The following is a 20,667-nucleotide window of genomic DNA, read 5'->3' as shown; positions in this document are numbered from 1 at the left end:
AGTAAAATTCCCGGGTGCCTTCGGAATGAAACTTGCTGGAGTTGGATGGAAAAAATCCGTCCTGTTGTAGAACTCTACACTCCAGTTTAACTAGTCTGAAGCTGAGAGACTGTGAACTCCTGAGTGTGTCTGATTATAAAGTGCTGTGTGTGTATTTGTGTGGGTTGATGTGTGTTTAAAGAGTCAAGACTTATTCTCTCGGCAGAAGCCAAAACTATGTATGTGCGTGCGTGTGCATGATACGTGTCTCAACCAGACGGAGGAGGGTGTATTTTTAGTTGGGACTACACTCTCTTATAATGAGCAAACCCCCACTGCGATGCCGACACCTCACTGAAACACAGAGATCACAGTGAGAGAGAGAGAGAGAGGGCTACCAAAAGGGAATGCAAGATGATAGCAAAAAGTTCAAAATGACAGACCAAATAACACAGACGAGGATACAAGAACAAACAAACCAAAAAAACTCAATAGGATTACGCACATGAATTATAAAACTCAACATTAGCATGAACCCATTTGAATATTTCTAGCACCTCTGTGATGTTAACCAACAAATTAGAGGAAAGCCACATTTGTTTCTTATTTCTGCATATGGCAAGCGCTATTCTAACACTAAGACAAAGTCAAACGTTGCGAGCAGAGGGAGTAAACTCACTGGTACGACTCATTGACATGGTGATTGATAACCGGCTAAGCTACACAAGGACGACCATTGATTTTGTGATGAGCTTGTGTGGATTGAGCACTTGATTGACAAAGAACAGATCTCGTGATTCAGAACTTGCAGTTTTGAATTACTAACAATGACTAACAGTTGATTTGGTCACTTTCACGTCCACTTCACACTTTTAAAAGCCCTCTAAATAGAATAGTCAACTGTAAAACATCTATAAGATAATTAAATATTTGGCATTGCAAAACAATTTTTTCATCATAATGCACTGATCTTAATTGACCATGTAAAGCCTTTTTAATGCAATGGTACAAAAATCTACAAAAAAAAAGTTTGCATATGTGTTTTTGTTGTGAAATTGATCAGGCTTTTATGGCTCATATACAGTAGTATTAAATGCAAAATATGAAGCTCATACTCGAGGAGTAATTTTTAAAAAAAAATTGCAGAGTAAAAACAGGAAATTTACTGCAGTTGCTATTTATATGGACAAAAAGTAAGATGAAATTCCAATAGCTTGTTATGTAAATCAATAAGATATTTAACAGTATAGACTACTTACAGACTACTAACATAAAATACATTGCACTCTTTTGTCACTCTATATCTTACAATAATATGTCTATGTAAGATGATATTTAAATATATGGACAACCAAGTAAACCTAAGTTGCTAATAATATACAATTATACTAAAAGGCCCTTAACTTGAAAAAAGAATAATCAATCAGATGACAAGGCATAGATTGTGTACAACAGGTTTTTCAGCAACGTGTTGAGGTTGACAATTTAAAGGCCTTAGACATTTGTGTATCAAATTATTTATAGGGTTAAACGTTCAGCAATGGAGAAATACATTTTCCCCCAAATGGTGTAGTTGCATCTACCAGCAGGGGCAAACTGTCAAACACTAACAAATCCCTTATTTTGACACCCATTTAGAAAGTAAACTGTATGTTTGAAACAAGCCATTACCTTTTGTCAGTGGGAGGTGTTTCCTGGTTGGCTGGTACCTCCTGTAGATCTGGAAGGTTGGCGAAGTCATCTTGCTCAGCCAATCCGATAGCGAGGGACAGCACAACCATCTTCCCCTCTCTGTCCCAAAACAAAGAGGCAGAATCAAACAAGTGGTGAGCAGAACCCATTACTTACTATCTATCTATCTATCTATCTATCTATCTATCTATCTATCTATCTATCTATCTATCTATCTATCTATCTATCTATCTATCTATCTATCTATCTATCTATCTATCTATCTATCTATCTATCTATCTATCTATCTATCTAACATTAAATAACACTGAAGACTGAAGTAATGATGCTGAAAATTCAGCTTTGTCATCACAGAAATAAATACATTTTAAAATATTCAAACAGAAAATACAGTTATTTTAAATTGTAATAATAGTTTACAATATTACCGTTTTTTAAAAACTGTTTCCCCCCCTATCCAAAGGATTTGTGAATCATAAAGGATTTCTCTCTAGTATTTTGAACGCTTCTTCTAGACAAAAAGAGTCTGAAATCAAATCTCAGAGATTTTAACACAAACTCAAATTTTCCAGTTATCTGAGATCCTCTTTCCACATTTACTTTAATGCTCTGTTGCTATAAAATGCAGTAACTTAGAAACAACTGAGACAACATTAATGCTTAAATGAAACACAATAAAGATCACCATTATGTCTCATATTATTGCAGAGAAAGAGGAATAGAAAAATCACTAATGAGTCTGCAGTTAGATTAAACGGAGAGCAAATGGAGAACTTCAGTCGAGAGCTCTATAATGTCTCAAACTTTGTCAAAGATGCAAATGCATGCAAAAAATAGAGATCTATGAAAGAATCTTTGGAGAGACCTCTGAAACAAAGTTGACACCAATATGAAACATAACTGCGAACTCCATTAAATCTCCTGAAGAATGAAAGGCCAACCACTGAGCAATACATTATCCGGTAGGATCTTTCTCTCTAAACCACAAATTTCCCCCCTTCTCTCATTAATCAACAGGTTTTATAACGATTTACGCTCATAAAGAAATTGGCAGACTGGCATGTAAAACATGCTTTGCTGGGGGCTACGACAGAATCAGTGTTACACAGGAGCGCACACACACACACACGCGTTTATCGATTACAGTGAGTCTAAAACATCACCCTTACAAGGGCTGTAAATGGCCTTCACAAGAGGCATCGGCTCAAATTCACAGCAGGGTCCTAAAGGGAGATTCGTGTCTCCTCTCTGATTTCATCTGCAGATAGCAAGAGTGGTCAGGGCCGTGTGCATCATAGCAAAGGATTGATTGAGCACTGCACACAAAATGCTCTTGGTAAACTTGAATAGAAACAAAGGGCAGAGATGCATGGAAAACCTGCCGAAAAGTAATATTAATATTTTTCCCCAAAAAATATTTTAATATACATTTTTATATAGGCTAAATTGGATTTTAAAACTGTATTTTATACATAGAAACTATTTTTTCAAATTTAATTTTGCAACAATTTTTTAAATAAATGTTCTTGTTGTGAAATAAAACTCGAAAAATGTATTAAAACAATATATATATATATATATATATATATTATAAATTACAAATCTATCTTTTTTGTTTAAAAATAATAATTGTAAACTTCCCTTTTGTCTATATTCACAGAATATATACATCTGTTCACCATTGATTTGTTGTTGTGTGCGTTGAAATCAATAAAGCGCAGCACTGCTAAGGTCCACTAGAGTAAAACCTCAGCGCTCACGAGGCCAGAGCTTCACGGCTCCAGCGCTATACAGCACAAATCACTCACGTCGCCTGAGCAGGCAGGAGCTTAATTGCCTGTCAGACAATCATGGTATCAGGGAATTAGAGCTGGAGCCGGTTACAGTTACACAATCCAGTAAAGTGAAAGATTATTGCCAGTGTGCTAAAGGATATTAACTGTGCTGGAGATTAAAATCGAAACTTGTGACACACAAATATTAAATCTACACGCCTCACACATTTACACTATACCAGTCAAGAGTTTGGACACGCTCACCCATATTCATATTTGATTACCATTTTCAACCATTTTAGGATAAATATGGGCTTCTTGTTTGGTACAGCTCTAAAATAAAATAAATAAAATAATGTTTCTACTAAATAAGCAAATACCTTTACATCAAATGCTTTTAAGATAATAAGAAACACAAATTCACTCAAGTGTGTCCAAACTTTTTAATTGGCAGTGTGAACAAACAGGGAGATTAAAATGTCTTTCTGTTTGAGACGTTGTCTGCAGGTAGAGCACAAGTTGTGCTCTTCACTGTTCCCGCAACAATAATGGCAGAAACTCTAAAATAAAACAAAAATGGCAAGTTTTATATGACCAAATGGAAATCATACTTGCTTCCTTAGACTGGGTGTGAACTCTCTCTCTCTCTCTCTCTCTCTCTCTCTCTCTCTCTCTCTCTCTCTCTCTCTCTCTCTCTCTCTCTCTCTCTCTCTCTCTCTCTCTCTCTCTCTCACTCTCTCTCACTCTCTCTCACTCTCTCTCTCTCTCTCTCTCTCTCTCTCTCTCTCTCTCTCTCTCTCTCTCTCTCTCTCTCTCTCTCTCTCTCTCTCTCTCTCTCTCTCTCTCTCTCTCTCTCTCTCTCTCTCTTAATCATGCTAGTAATGATGGTGAGGACAGGAGATCAATACTGTGTAGAGTTGATCTGCCAGCGGAGAACACATACTGACTTCTAAACCATTGACCACACACACACAAACACACGCAATCACCTATAGGGATCGTAAACTGCTAAATGACCTTGGTACAGATACACACTCAAACAGGCTTGTGTGTAAGATTGTAGACACACAAACACACGCACAGAATTGAATTTGTAAATTTGTTAAGATAATAGAAAAGCAGTTACTTCATTCATTCATTCTTCTCTTTTCTGTATTCACATAAGTGAATGGGTTTCATGAAAGATATTGGATATTTGATTTAGTTGTTAAGACCTGATTTTCTTGGCTTTGCTTAGGGTTAGCTCTTCTAACAATATGGTGTTGACTGCACCACTATTCCACGGCAGTAAAGAAATTAGAAGTTCATTTATTGGTAACACTTTACAATAAGGTTTCATTAACATTGGTTAATGTATTAACTAACATAAACTAACAATGAGCAATACATTTGTTACTGTATTTGTTAATCTTTATTAACGTTAGATAATACAAATACAGCTGTTCATTGTTTGTTCATTTTACTTCACAGTGCATGAACTAATGTTAACAAATACAACTTTTGATTTTAATAATGTATTAAATGTTGAAATTAACAAACATTAATAAATGCTGTAGAAGTGCAGTTCATACTAAAATGGTGAGCTTATTTTGTCTATTAGATTGAAAGATCTGAAAAAGCCCATACATTTATAACACCGATAGACAGAAAAGAAAAAGAAATCAGGACAGATGGAAAAAAAGAGACGAATTAAAACACCAGCTGTAACCGGGAATGTGTCTCCCTCGTCTACTTGTGATCTGATCGACCAAAAAGCATCTTAATACCAGGTGTAAACAGGGCCACAGACGTGGATAAACACTCATCTATTATGTAAAGAGGTTCCCTCCTCTACGACGCAGATCGAAATTTGTGTCCGCTTAAAGATAAAGATAGACACAGTTGAATAATCCACGTCCTCTGGCTCTTCTTCCACCCTGCGGTGCACAGGTGACAGGTGTGGAGCCATGAAGAAGACGCTCAAACCAAACAGATGGGCAAACAGAGAGAGAGGCAGAAGGGCGCAGAGAGAGACGGGACGCAATCAGGCATGAGTAAAGCGACAGAGCACGACGAGAAACAAAGTGCCTGGGCAGGCATGAGCAAGCAACAGTGCGTAAGAGAAGTCATGAATCAAGCATGACCAAGTGACAGAGCGTAAAGAAAGGACATCGCATGATCACAGTCCTGCTCAAAAGACACACATGTGGTGTGTTTTGTGATGCTGGAGTCTCCATCAGGCTTCCTAACTAGCATAACCAACACAAGGGAGAAATTGAATCAATAACCCTGGAGAAATTTGGCTATTCTAGCATTCCAGACAGACCTACTGTAAACCAGCATCTAAATCTACTCTGGTTTGAACTGGTCTTTTCAGCAGAGTAAATACAGGGGGTATCCACACGAATATTACAAGGATTTGCTTGGGGGCAAAAACATCAATCATATTCTGCATTTATTAGAAATGGGGAAGTTACTATGGAAGCATTAATAAAGTGAGTGGTGTAGCAACCTGCAGTTCCTCAGACAGACGTAAAGATTATAAACAGAGTAAAGATGGTGAATATGGTGAATATTCACACAACCAGCCGCACATGCATGGGCTCCAGAAACAGGACTATTTACAGCCCCTAAACAAAACAAAAAAAACACTGATACAGTTAATACTTGAACAACAAACACTAATACAACAACCAATACAAAACCATATTTTTATATTATTGCTATATCTTGCTATTGCACAATATCCAGAGCCATATAAAATTCAGAGAATCAAAAACTCTTTTACAAACAAAACATTGGCATATAACGCAATAAATAAATAACCTTTAAATCAAGCAATAAATGACTTAAGTCAAAAGTTATTTACGGACTCACAAAATAATAAGAAAAAGAATTAAAATATATAATAAATGAAATTAATTAAAACAATAAATAATTATTTAAAAAGTAATTATAATGAATCGAGACAGCGTGATGTCAATATTTATTATTTAAATAGCTTTGGATAGTAAATTAACATTGGTTTTCAACAAATAAAATGTAACATTTTGATTTAAAATGTTTTATTTAATGTAAAACTATGAATATTATTAATATAATTTAATATTGAATAAAAATTATGCAAAATACAGTTTTATACGGGATAAAATACTGTACATACAATTTCTGAATATAGGGTACATCTCTCTCACCTCTTTATTTTTATTTTTTTGAATGCCCAACTTCAGCTTCAATCACAACACAAGGTTCTCTAGTGTGTATAATATAGCGGATAATTAAAATAACTCCACCATTATCCTCCGTTCAACACCCTGCATCCAGTACAATACTGTCTGGAGTACCACATGCATGAAGTAAAATTCAGGAGCAACTAATCAAGTCTTGGAGGATGAGCTGCTAAAACTGAAGACATCATAACAGTGGAAGGAAGCAGATGAGCATCATGGGTAAGTCCACTTAGAGACTAAATAGATGCATTACAGATGCATGTTCCAATATTTGAAGTTGATATCACAAATATTGAGCCCGCCAATAGGTTTTAAAGCACCATTTCCATGGTAATGCAACGTCCAATTTCACAACGTTTTTCATAGGATGAATTTTTGAGCGATTAAGCTTTCGAATGATTATTTATGATGATTGCTAAAATATGTGATCTGGAAAAAAGGCAATAAATAAAGCGCTACAGGGACAATGAAATTTAACATTTAGCTATGATAACGGTAAGAAAGGATTTTTTAAAAATGATTAGATTGGTATTTGATACTCACAGGAATGATTTGACGTCCATGCCTCTGGTCCGGATCTGTCCCATCACGTGGTCAAAGCTTCCAGGATTGGACCGCGATCGTGCCCCTCCACCCGACCTGTAGCGGGACGCCCCTGCCCCAGCCGGGCTACCACGCACCCCCCGCGGGCCCCCCCGGTGGCCCGCACCCACGGGCCCGGTGTGCAGTTGGCCCAGACTCTGGGAGGTGGCTGGGGGGTCGTTGGGGCCTGGCGGGGGCTGGTGGGTTAGGGGCTGCTGGAGGCTTTGCTGCCTGACCAGGGGCCTGGGGCGGGCTGCTGAGGACGGGATATGCTCCAAAGTGGAGGTGGTGGAAAGAGAGGGGTCACCAAAACTGGCACCGAATAATACGAACGGGGCCAAGTTGTGGGGCAAGACAAAGACGAGAAACAGGGACAGAAAGGAAGTCACAAGATAAAGGGAAGAGAAGGTAGACACGATTAATGAAGACCAAAGAGACCGAAGAGGACAAGGGAGAGGAAGCCAGACACAAAAAGACGACAGAATGAGGAATAGTGTTGGGACACAGAAGAGAAACAAACAAGACCATTGAGTTGAGGGAGGGAGGGAGGGAGGGAGGGAGGGAAAGGTAAGAGAACGTGAAGGAACAGACATTTTAAGATGTCCATTGGGGGGACAAAGGCACAATGAGGGAATGAGGGAAGAAAAAGAGAGTAAAGTTAGGCAGCAACATTAGCAAAATGTGCAACATTAACTTACACACGCATTCGCCCATTTTCCACTGACCGGATGACGGTGCTGGTACCAGAGCCTCTGGACAATCTTGAACTGGATTTTTACCACAGAAAACGGTTTTGATTTATTTGTTGCATAATTCAATTACTGACTGTAGCAACTTCAGATGTCATAAAAATATGTCCGTAAAACTCGCAAGACCTGTAAACAAAAACCACAATAAAGTCCACACCGGTTCTGACAAGATTCACAGCTCCTCCGGGACGAGCACCTGCACCATTTCAATGGAAAAGGGGTAATTGCTTTTCTTGTGGCATGGCCTGATGAAGGAATATGTCTTGTAGACTCAACTTCCTCCCACTAAAGATCACTATACATCTACTTCGTTTCTATGTCTTCAATATCTTAATTCAATTATCACTTCTACCCATTCAACCCTTCCCAACAGCTTCCTTTGCTCTGCATCATGTCTGATTAGTGTAAAGTCCCATTGAGCTGTTCTGTTTGATGCTAATGCTCTACTGGAGGATTGACTGCACCAGGGTTAAGCGCCACACAGCCTTATCAAAGTCCCAGTGCTGTAATTCTCGCACGGTACTCAAGGGAGGCGTCCCTATACAGACAGTATTTGTGAAGGGAATGAATAGCAGCAATAACTCAAACTCTGCCACTACACTTTTTATACACGTTTCAAGGTTGCAAAAGGAACAGCGGCGCATTAATGGACATGAATTCATGTAGATGAGTTAAATGAAAGAGTTACTACTGTGATTGTCTTTTGAATGTTACAGTGGAAAGCTAGTATGATTGTTAGAGTTGGTGAGTAGGCATTTCTTACTACAGGACATGACATGATTTAGCCAAATAGGACGCATTCCTGGATCAACATCCTTTGTCCTTCTTTCTCAAACTATTTTGTGGCTGATTGGTACAATCACATTTGTATGTTTTCATACAATCTGCGTATGCCCCAGTGACGATTACATTTAGCAGTGGGGTTAGCTTCATGAATACCTTTTTCTAAAAATCGTACGTTTTCATAGAAAATGCCACCTGGTGGAAGACATGTTTTCCCGTGAGATCGGGTTGAACCTTAACCACAACTCTAAGTAAGGGTTATGGTTATAGCCCAAAACCAGCCCTACATGCCCTTTTACATGACTCATGTCAAACTTGCCCAATGCATTATGGAGTGAAGCCACACTGTGTGCAAATGACATTCAAATTTCAAACAATTTCTGCAATGACTTCTGAAGTGTAGCTAATGATTACCAGGCAATTTGCATGATAGATCATGGCCGGTGCCAACACAAATAATCAAAAGCAGATACGTCGAGTATATGTATAACACAACGAAGGGCTAAAAAACGAGCATTATTTGTGGTTTAGTTATGATTTTTACTTTTCCTGCATTTCCTACCTTTTAACTTATAGCACTGCTTTTTTATATTTACAATAAAATGTTGGATTTCCATTACAGTTTTTTCTTGTTTCCTTTACAAAAAGTAACAAACTGTAAATTACAGTTCCATAAATTCAAAAACACACCTTTGCTGGAAAACAAGGGATAATGATATAAAATATTACTGGCTGATTTGTAGTGTTCAGCACCTTCAATACTTCCAAGACAAAACTTTGTTACTTGTAGCTAATGTTAGCCAACAAGATACAATTATCTTATTGAAAAATCGGTAGAATTATCTGATATATTCTGAGACTGATAGTAAAATAGCACAATACCTGGACGTCAAAGCAGAGCATGGCTCTTGTTTTGAGAGTTGAACTGAAGGCCTGAAGTGAGTCATGTGAAAGTGTCTTTAGATTAACCCTCACGCTAAAATCTGATTGATTGATTGATAGCAATTTTGTTCTGACAAGGAAGTTGGTACATGAACATATCCTATTTTAAATCACATTATGCCACAAGTATGTTGCGACGGCACTTGTTTCACACATGACTTTTATCATACGATTCCATACATACACACATACATACATATACATATATATATATGCGCATGTATGCAATGCAGTATATCATCCTGCACTTACACCCATTATGCAGCTTGAGCTGTCATTAAGGAACTTACGTTCCTCATCTACTTGTTTTCTCATCTCTGCTTCAGTTCTGTGTTATAAATAGGTTTTGAAAGCAAGGAAGAAAAAGAAGTGTGTGGGGGCTGCGGACTCAGTCGAAGCAGTGATCAAAGTGAGAAAACACAGAGGCAAAAGAAAGCGTCAAATAATGAAAAAATACAGCTCCCCAAAAGAAGCATCATTGTTTTAGAGAAAAAAAAAAAAGAAGGTTTTTCTGGTTGGATTCATCTAGCCGCTGGCCCTTGCCAGACATGAATACTGTGTGAAATTCGACATTAAAGTACAAACGCTTTGTTAAAGACCGGGCTCGAAAAACCAATTTTAGGCAATTTTAGGCCAGTACTTCCTCAGATGAACTTAAAATATTCAGTGGCTAACAGTGCACATCAGTGCACATCACATTAATAAAGCTTCTGTCACATCCTCTGTAACGCAGGGGCAAATTCATATTAGAAAGATATAAAGGATCTTATCCTCTCATGGCTAAAACTAAGTTTAATAAATCAATGTATTTGCTAGTCTCACCTTAAAGGAATAGTTCAATAAAAAAAAAAATAATACTGTCATTATCGACTCCACTTTTATTATAAGGAAAACAGTGGCCAAAAATAAAAATATATAAAAAATAAAAAAAATACATAAAAATAATAATAAATAATAAAAACATTAAAAAAATAATAATAATAAAAAATAATTAAAAAACCCCATAAAATTAATAATAAATAAAAAATAAATAAAAAATAAATAAAAAATAAATAAAAAATAAATAAAAAATAAATAAATAAATAAAAAGCCAAACAGGCTATGGAACAAGTTGATTAAACAATTTTAATTTGTGTGTGAACTATTCCTTTAACTGTTCTCTTTCACTGTGCTACATATTTGGTTAGTGAGGAAATACCTAACCTTTGTTGTCAAGAAAAATCTTTCTCAGGACAACTCTCAAAGCAATCCTGACAAACACTAACATTCTCATCTACACTCATCCAAACAAGGCTTGAGGGAGAAGTGTTGGTGATTCTTAGAGTCCTTCAGTAAATCCTTAGGCTTTAGCAGAGACCTGTAGTTGCTTGTTATTACAAAGCTTCAAGACATCAGTGAAACAAAATGTTCTAAATTTCAGGTGTCTCCATTTTTAAAATGCTGATGATCACACAATAAAGCCCACTTGACATCACATCATAGGCCTGGGCGAGATGATGATTATGCGGCAGATCAAATTAAGCAACATTGTGAATATAATATTGTTTTAATGTGCTTTTAATTACTATATTTGCTAAAGGAATATTTAGAAATATAAAACGGATACTTCCTACCTGCACACTAATGCAAACTAAATGAAGAATAATATTTTTTGTGAAGCATCTGACATCATAACATAATTTTCTTTATGATGGGGCTATCATATCTCTTAGTCCTAAACTTATCTGATAAAACCCCCAGCCAGCTTGCATTGAAAACAATCAAATATGGTTCATTTCTTGAAAGGTATGATTGACAGCTTGATGTCATAAATGTCAGTTCACCCAGCTCAAAAACGAGCGTAACGCAAATGTACAGAAAGCATGTCAATATGAGCATCTCTCCTACACTGTCACTAATATAAACCATTATAAATTATAAATTTGGAATTATAAACCAAATTCATCTGATTGGTCTATTATTTTAAAACTGACATTGATTCACTGTGTCAAACAATAAACTATTTTTAATGTGAAACTGAAAAAAGTGATATTTGTATATACCAACAACAATTATTACTATTATTACTTTATATTATTGTACCACTGATGTTTTCCAAAAGTCAATGCATCTCCAATTAACAGGGTTTATTCCATATATGTAGGCCTATGAACAATGAATTTACCTGCTATTCTAAACTAAATTTAATGTTTCTTTCACTGCATGCATTTAAAGCAAATGCTTGCTATTTAAAGGAATAGTGATTCTGTCATTGTTCACTCGCACACATATAATTCACACACACACACACACTACCATTAAAAAGTTAGGGGTCAGTAAAAAAATTATTTTTGAAAGAAAATGTTTTTTTTTTATTAGCAATGTCACAAAAGACTTCTATTTAACATGCATGCATGTTAATCCTTTGACTTTTTTGTTAATAAAAGAATCCTGAAGAAATCTGTTTTCAACATTGATAATAATCTTAAGCAGCAAATCAGCATATTAGAATGATTTCTGAAGGATCATGTGACTCTGAAGAGTGAAGACTAAACGTAATGATGCTGAAAATTCAGCTTTGCTCCACTGGAATAAATAACATTTTAAAATGTATTCAAATAGAAAACAGTTATTTTAAATTTGCAAAAATATTTCAGAATATTACGGTTTTAAATAGAGTCTTGGTGAGCTTTCAAAACCATCTTACTGACCTCAAACTTTTGAAAGGTAGTGCACAACACATGTGCGGGCCAATGACATTTCATGAAATATGTCAACTAATCTTAAGACTATGGGCGACTTTTATGGTGCTTTATTGTCCTTGACAGTCGTGGTCACAGTCGTATGGAAAAGAGCATGGTAAAATCTCTTCAAAAATGACAAAAGAATAGTTCACACCACCAAAACATCAACATTTAACTAAACCATTATGCTGGTTCTCGCCCCAAACTTCTTAAAAGGAAAAGAAGTCATCCTCTGACACTCACTTGTTGGGTCTCAAGCTGCCGGAGTGCAGGTGGCTCTGGACAGTTTGCCACCTCCCGGACTTGCTGGTCCCTGCGCCTATGCAGCTGTCACTGCGACTGGGACCCCCCACTGCCCCCCCACCCGCCTCCCCCTTCTCCAGCGATCCACTGAAAGAGGGGAGAGAGAGATAAGGAGATATGCAAGAACAGAAACGACAGGAGAGTTTGAAGGAGAACGAAAGATTCGGACAGAAGGAAGAGGAACAGATTGTTCAGAACCCTTCAGGCAGAGCAATAAGCAACAGTGGTAGAAAACAATCCCGCTCGAGTCCCAGCTGTAAAGCAAGCAGGTGTAACGGGAACCTAGACGGTAGGGGTCTGAAGGGGGCAGACGCTCGGGTGCTGAGAGAGCAAGCAGATGGGTCTGATTTACAGGGAACATAGGCGGACAGTTAAAGGCAGGCAGGTGTTGCTGGAATTGCATCCTATGTTTGCTATGTCACACACTTAAGAAAAGTAATGTTTATGTATAGACTGTTCCTGCAAGAAGCCAAATAAATTGCAGGGTGGGAATTTGATTAAAAGATCTATTTTTTCTTGGTCTGAAAGAAAATGTAAAAATATTGTACACCTCAGTGTTTTATATAGTGCTGCACGATTTGGCCCTGAGTGATTATTAAACAGCTCAAGGCTACAATTTAATACATTCTAGAACAGAATATAGTTTAGCTGTTCAGAAACACTAAAGATGGCCCCGTAAAGGACAGCTTTAAGACCAAGCCTCCGCAAGTGGTAATCTTACTATAGTAAACGCCTTTTTACCAACATCCAGACTTTTAGTGAATCAGGTAGGACTACTATGACTCTCATGATTTTATGACTCTCTAGGTAATTAATTTGCATGAGAAAGGATGAAAAGTTTTACTGTATGCAATTTTACTGTATGAAATTTGAATTATTTATTAGTTTATTCAATTAAATATTCAAGTGGACTGCCCTATTCAAACGCGTAAACCAGCCTAAGTTTGCTGGTCTTATCTGGTTTAAGTACACCTAAAACTATTACAAATATTTTCTTTTATATTTATATAATAATTTCTTTTTCATTATCAAAATATTTTTCATATATATAATTTTCGTTAAAGACTAAAACTGAAATAAAAATAGGATTGATACAAATGACAAAATCACATAACAAAATGACTAAAACTTAAAACTATGAAAATAACACAATAAAATCTAATTCAAAATATGAATAAATACTATAATAGTGGATAAATAACACTAAAATAATGCAGAGCTAAGCCAGGCGGCCAGCTGGTCTGCTAGCCTGACCATCTGAAAAGCAACAGACCTGACTAACCGGTTTAGGCTGGTTTAAGATGTTTTTCCAGCATAAAGCTCAGTGTGAATTCTAAGAAAGCTGAGTTGGATTTCATTCACTTCACTTTTGGGTCAACTGAACGCAGTGGCGTAGGTTTGATTTTGAAATTGGTGGGGACGGGGACATCAATATTTAATATATTTAAAGTTTTGATAGAAAATATTGCTAGGGATATATCAGTGTCACTGGATATTGGTAGGGACACGTCCCTAGCGTCCCTACTAAATTCTACGCCCCTGACTGAACGAGAGAAGAAGAGAAGTTCAGCATGAAGAGTAATTCATTCTATCATCAGCAGAGCGTGTTTAATACACAGCTTCATTTACAGACAAAAGCCTTTGTGCGCTGGTTTGCAGTTTTTGCACGTGCTGTTTAACATGAGAGCTGCTGTTTCAATGACATTTTATACCCTTTTCTTTTGGCTTTCAAATCACAGTACTTGTCAAAATAATTGCAATATGATTATGTTTTTACCAAATCGTGCAGCCCCACTTCTACATGATTCAAATCACGTGTACACTATTATTCAAAAGTTTGGAGTCAATAAGATTAAACAAGGATGCATTTAATTGATCAAAAGTGACAGTAAAAACAATTAAAAATAGATTTCTATTTCAAATAAATGTGGTTCTTTTGAGCTGTCAATTCACCAAGGAATCCTGGAAAAATGTCTCACAGTTTCTACAAAAATATGAAGCAGCACAACTGTTTTCAACATTGATATTAATAAGAAATGTTTCTTGAGCAGCAAATCAGCATATTAGAATGATTTCTGAAGGATCATGTGACTGAAGACTGGAGTAATGATGCTGAAATTCAGCTTTGCATCACAGGAATAAATTACATTTTGAAATGTATAAAACATAGAAAATTATTACACATTTTTTTTTCTGTTTTTATTTGTTCAAATAAACGCAGCCTATGAGCAGAAGAGACTTCATTCAAAAAAATATTTAAAAATCTTACCAACCCCAAACTTTTGAAAGGTAGTGTATGTATAATTGGGAAAATACTACATCTGATCAAATCCATATTTTGACATCATTCATTTCTATCAGTACACACTGTATAAGCGGTACCGGCCACCAGATCATATTGGGTTTCCCCATCGCGTATTAATCATTCTTGCTTTCCCTTAAAGTGAGACAGGGACTGACGTTCACTAAATCTGGACAGTACAGTGACAGAAGAACTGATTACACAGCGACGGCAGAGACAGACTAAAGGTTAACACTTCAAACACAGGTGTCGTGACTAGCATAGACGGCAACAGATCGACGACAGCCACTTAAGACACAGATGACCCATAACGCAACATTTGTGCATCAACCTCAGGGGGTGGACAGGAACAGAGGGGGCTTGACATTTGTTAAAGCAGATGGCAAGGTTGCTGACTGCTGTAATAGTGTGTATCTTAATTCTGTCACTTTTTATTCTATAGTCTTTAAAGATCTCCTTATTAAAGGTGTTCACACTGGCAGCGATTTGCCGTGACTGGTCAGCATCAAAGAGATAAAAAAAAAATACAAATAATTCACAGAAATGGTGGAAAAGTTTCACTGGTGCTCTCTGTAAGGGGATCTGCAAACTGCCACGTTTACACCAGTTATTGTTTACTCAAAAACTATTAAAAACAAAACCATTTTCATTAATTAAATTAAAGATGAAATAAAATAAAATATACTAGATGAAAAAAAAAACCTTTAAAAACTTAAACTTAGAAATGTAGGAAATTAAATAAAAAGGTTTACATACAAAAATTACTAAAACTAAAATTAAACAAATTATATAAAAAATATATTTATATTATGATATACTGACTATTTAGAGTTGTAAATAACTAGCTACCCTACAGTATATCAACTGGACGACCTTTATCGATTTATTGGCTGTCAGTGTGAATGCACCTTTAAAGGATTAGTTCACATTTAAAAAAACTTTTGCTGATAATTTACTCACCCCCATGTCATCCAAGATGTCCATGTCTTTCTTTCTTCAGTCGAAAAGAAATTAAGGTTTTTGATGAAAACATTCCAGGATTTTTCTCCATATAATGCACTTTACTGGGCAGCAAACGGTTCAAGGTCCAAAAGACAGTTTCAGTGCAAACTGCAAACTGTTCAAATGGTTTTAAATGACACCAGACGATGAATAAGGGTCTTATCAAGCGAAACGATCACTCATTTAAAAAAAAAATAACAACGTTTAAGTTTTATAAGCTCACATGCTCGCCTTTCTCTGTTCTGTGTAACTCTCCTGTTCGAACTCGTTCATCAAAATGAACAAATCTTTTTCTGAATCAATTCGTTCATTTCGGTCGTTAAATGAATCAAATGACTCGAAAAAAGATTTGTTCATTTTGATGAACGAGTTCGAACAGGAGAGTCACGAACGTGCATCACAGAACAGAGCAAGGCGAGCATTTGAGCTTATAAAACTTAAACTTTGTTATTTATTTTTTAAATGAGTGATCGTTTCGCTTGATAAGACCATTATTCATCGTCTGGAATCGTTTAAAGCCCTTTGAACAGTTTGCAGTTTGCACTGAAACTGTCTTTTGGACCTTGGACCGTTTGGTGCCCAGTAAAGTGCATTATATGGAGAAAAATCCTGGAATGTTTTCATCAAAAACCTTAATTTCTTTTCGACTGAAGAAAGAAAGACATGGACAACTTGGATGACATGGGGGTGAGTAAATTATCAGCAAAAGTTTTTTTTAAAGTGAACTACTCCTTTAAGTACAAAAGAGCATAATAATAGACACGGAAATGCTACTAATTTATTTTATATGGTTAAAATTAAGTCAATATAAGATGACTATAATAAGTAAGATGTCCTGTAAAATAAATCTCTTAAACAGAAAAGAATAATGAAAAACTAAAATTAAAGAAGCCATCAGAAGCAGATCTCATATGTGAAGATGTTTTGTTGTAAACTCCTGAAACTGTGTCACACAGGTACATACTGAGACTCAAACTACAAAGGGGAAGTTACAGGTGACTGGAGAGACGAAACACAACAACTACCATAAAGGCACAAAAAACACAGCAACACAGCAGAAGAGCTAACGGTCAACCCTCAACTTCAATCAGGACTAGATAAGATGGCAAGAAACCAATACACTTCCAATCAAGATGTTCTTGAATGAATCTAAACCTTTCAGGTCAAAGGTCAGAGGTTTCGAGGGTTGTCCGTCTCCATGGAGACCATCCATGGGCTGGCGGTGAAATGTTATCAGTTAGAAACATTAGTGCTGCTGGCAGGGCTGTAGAGAACAGGGGGTTGAGAAGTGTTTTAGCGAATCCATCGGTCCTTTAATGGACCAGTTCACCTAAAAAAAAAAACTATTTTGTTCTCATTATCTCTTATTTTGTTGAAAGACTCTATTTATTGTACAGTAGTGCATGCAGTATGACTCATGTGCTATATTCAAAGCCTTCTGAAGTCACATGATAGCGTTTGTGTGAGGAACGGAACAAAATTTAAGTCGTTAATCTTCCCATCGCAGCTCTCAAACTTCATTTGCAGATGTGTTTTTCAAACTTGCCTCATCAAGATCCGTCACGGGATCCGAAATGAAATTTGCGAATGAAATTTGAGAGCGGTGGAAGCGCGGAAATCCCACATGGAATCTGTGCCTGCAGAAAAATTCACAGAACGGGAATGTATATCTATCACAAAGTTCGCCAAAATCAGTGCAGAAAACGAAAAAAAAAATGGCTGCAGTTTTTTTATCCACATATTCATGACTTATAGATTGTGGCACATGCCATTTATAGCATATAGTAGTCATATAGACTGCTTTTATGGTACCACCATCCTGATCTCATGAGGTGGCGATTTTGTATGATTCGTACGAAAATGTACGATACTCAGAAAAAAAATTAAGCACTTTCATTATATGGAAAAGAGGGGCCAGAAAAAAACAAATTATTCAAAAATAATAATTCAGTAGATGACTGAATAGACATCTTACTGATCATATATTGAACACACACTGATGTTATGAGTGTGTGTTTGTGGGAGTGTCTGTAATTATCACCTTGTGGATGAGAAGTGGGCAGGGACCTGCAGTCTGTATCTGTCTCCTATCAATTAGATTCTGATTTATCCAGGGAATGAATCCAGAAAGACTACTTTCCCTTGAAGATAATGACTTCAATTAAGCAATTAATTTACAAGGAAACGGCAGACTGAAGCGAACCCCGCTACCCTCTGTGGAACTCAACCCACGTTTCGCTGAGAGTGATGGGTTGACCTAAAGATTGGACGTTTCATCTCATTTCAGTCTGGATTGTGGTGTACGCTGAATGATAAAAAGCCATGGAAAATGACAAGGACTGCCCTAGACATAGCTCTTACAGATGGGGTCAGTGGGAAATATGGCTTGCCTTTTGGTGTGCTTTGTGGGTCATGCAAATTGACCTTAAAGTAGTAAGATGTTTAAAACAAGTCATCAACTTTTTCTGTCTTAAAAAAAAACGCCTTTTATAGTACCATTAGGACATTCACAATTAATTACAGTGTTCATTACTGTTATACAAAACTGTTATGTTATTATTTCTATAGTATATATGTGTGTATATATATATATATATATATATATATATATATATATACACAAAACAATAATATGTATGATATATTATATATACATATATATACTATAGAAATAATAATAATAATAATTCATGAAAAAAATTCATTACAGTAATGGAAATTTAAGGATTTAAATTAGCTTAATTGTCAAGAAAATAATGCCAAAAAAGCCAAATGAACATATTACTTGTTGCATTGATTTTATAAAGATAAAAAAACAAAAATCCAGCACATTACTATTATGGCTTGCAAAACGCCATCATTTTTAGATGATGGATGTACATGTGTATGTATGTATGTATATATAACATTTTAATATTGCATGTTATATTAATAATAAAATGTATATATTAGTATTTTTGTATTATAGTAACAAGAATTTTAAAAGTATCATAAAAATAATGCAAAACATTTTTCATTTTCTTCATGCAAACATAATTTTCCTTTTTATTTTTATTTTTTTATTTTGGGGTGAAATATGACCACGGACATTGTTTTGTGACATTTGTTAGGTGTCATGAGACACAGATAAGTCCCTGTAAGCTTTAGAGGATCGCTGAAATGGAAGACCAGAATAAAGAGGATTGAATGGACTTCCCCTTTCAGTACAGCCCTGCACAGAGAGAAGGGGTCCCTTACCAGCCGTTACCAAGACTCACTTGGGCGTGAGGCGAGGGTCTCCATAAGGGGTGTAGGGGGACATGTTGAGGATGAACTCCTTGGGTGGATAGGAGCTCCAGCGCTGCTGCACAGAACTGCTGTCGTTGTTATTCCAAAAGTCCCTGTCTAAATCACTGCAGCCAAAGAGAAAGACAGGAGAAAGAGCCACAATGAGTCAAACTGAAGGGAAATCAGAGTTCAGATAGACAGACAGCCCAGAGAGCGAGAGAAAACACTGGTGTAAGTAACTGGCAGAGTGGAACGATTCAGTCACAGAGAGACTTTTTAGGAAAGGTTTCTCTTGTCTAACATCGTTCCAGAGCTCCTGTGTTTTTAAGTGGCATAAAGTCTTGAAAAAGTAAAAGAATTCTGAACTGAAGAGATGATGTAAAAATAGCTCTGAGGGTGAGAATAAAGGGGTTTTGAGATGGATATCATGCACAAAGTCAAATATTTATTCTGTGCTGTCATTACATTCGCTTTGACTCACAGAGGATAGAGTCTTTTATAACCTACTGTAGCTACAAACTTCTAATCTCTATAAGAACAACAGAAGCAAGACAGAAAAAGTCATATCAGAGGTAAGGCATCTAATTAGCGGTGGGCGGCATGATCAAAATCATATAGTAATTGTATATATCTAGTTGTTTTATGTAAGTTTAGTAAAACCTAATCCAGTAAATACTTTACAAATGAAAGGTACTTTATCTCATTTCAGATTTTTACTTATAGCTGCAAACCACAAGATAAGATCATTCAAAACAAATGAAATGTATCATGCATAAAAAGAAACTCTAAAAGCATACTTTTTTCAAATTCCAGATCCAGGATATCCACATTAGAAAGAAGTTAAGAAATGAAGTATATTTTCAAACGGACTGGCCTGTGACACTGCCTGATGTTTAGTGGTTTCATCTGTTCTGACAATGTCAGATCGGTCTGTATTAAATCTCTAAGCCTTATAAATGAATCTACCATTTAATATTTAATTTGGGTTGATGCAGGCATTTAATATGATAATAGAACTCTGAACATTTTGGAGGTGGTCCAACGTTTTCACTTTCCATAGACTGATTTTTATACTGTACAAGCTGTATATTTTATCCCCTAACCCCACCCCTAAACACAAATCTCACAGAAAACTCATTTTTACATTTTCAAAAAATATGATTTATAAGCCATTTTCCACACAGGGACCAAAAATGTCCCCACAAGGAACAAGGATTTTGGATATTGCAATCTTTGTGGGGACATTTTGTCCCCAATGTAGGGTTTACCAGGACACACACACACAGAGGGGTACATTAAGAAACATGCAAACATGCATATAAGAAACACATGAATGTCAAGCACCAAATTATTTAGTAA

The 20,667-nt window shown here is 36.3% G+C and overlaps 1 protein-coding gene across 2 annotated transcripts in view; it reads right to left on the bottom strand.

The window, feature by feature from the left end:
• syt7b (synaptotagmin VIIb) overlaps positions 1-20,667 on the bottom strand; it is a 134,250-nt gene that overhangs the window by 39,832 nt on the left and 73,751 nt on the right. The window contains exons 4-7 of one of the 2 annotated variants that reach the window (XM_056259136.1): positions 19,299-19,433; positions 12,678-12,824; positions 7,199-7,549; positions 1,651-1,770 (exon numbers count right to left, since the gene is read on the bottom strand). In XM_056259136.1, the coding sequence (XP_056115111.1) occupies positions 1,651-1,770; positions 7,199-7,549; positions 12,678-12,824; positions 19,299-19,433 (753 nt within the window). The remainder of the gene's footprint in view (positions 1-1,650; positions 1,771-7,198; positions 7,550-12,677; positions 12,825-19,298; positions 19,434-20,667) is intronic. The other variant, XM_056259137.1, reaches the window with a different exon arrangement.

The sequence above is a fragment of the Rhinichthys klamathensis genome, unplaced genomic scaffold (genome assembly GCF_029890125.1).
Source record: "Rhinichthys klamathensis goyatoka isolate OS25496 unplaced genomic scaffold, OSU_Roscu_1.1 h1tg000165l_1, whole genome shotgun sequence".
Lineage (NCBI taxonomy): Eukaryota > Metazoa > Chordata > Actinopteri > Cypriniformes > Leuciscidae > Rhinichthys > Rhinichthys klamathensis.
This window is presented reverse-complemented; position numbering and strand designations above follow the sequence as displayed.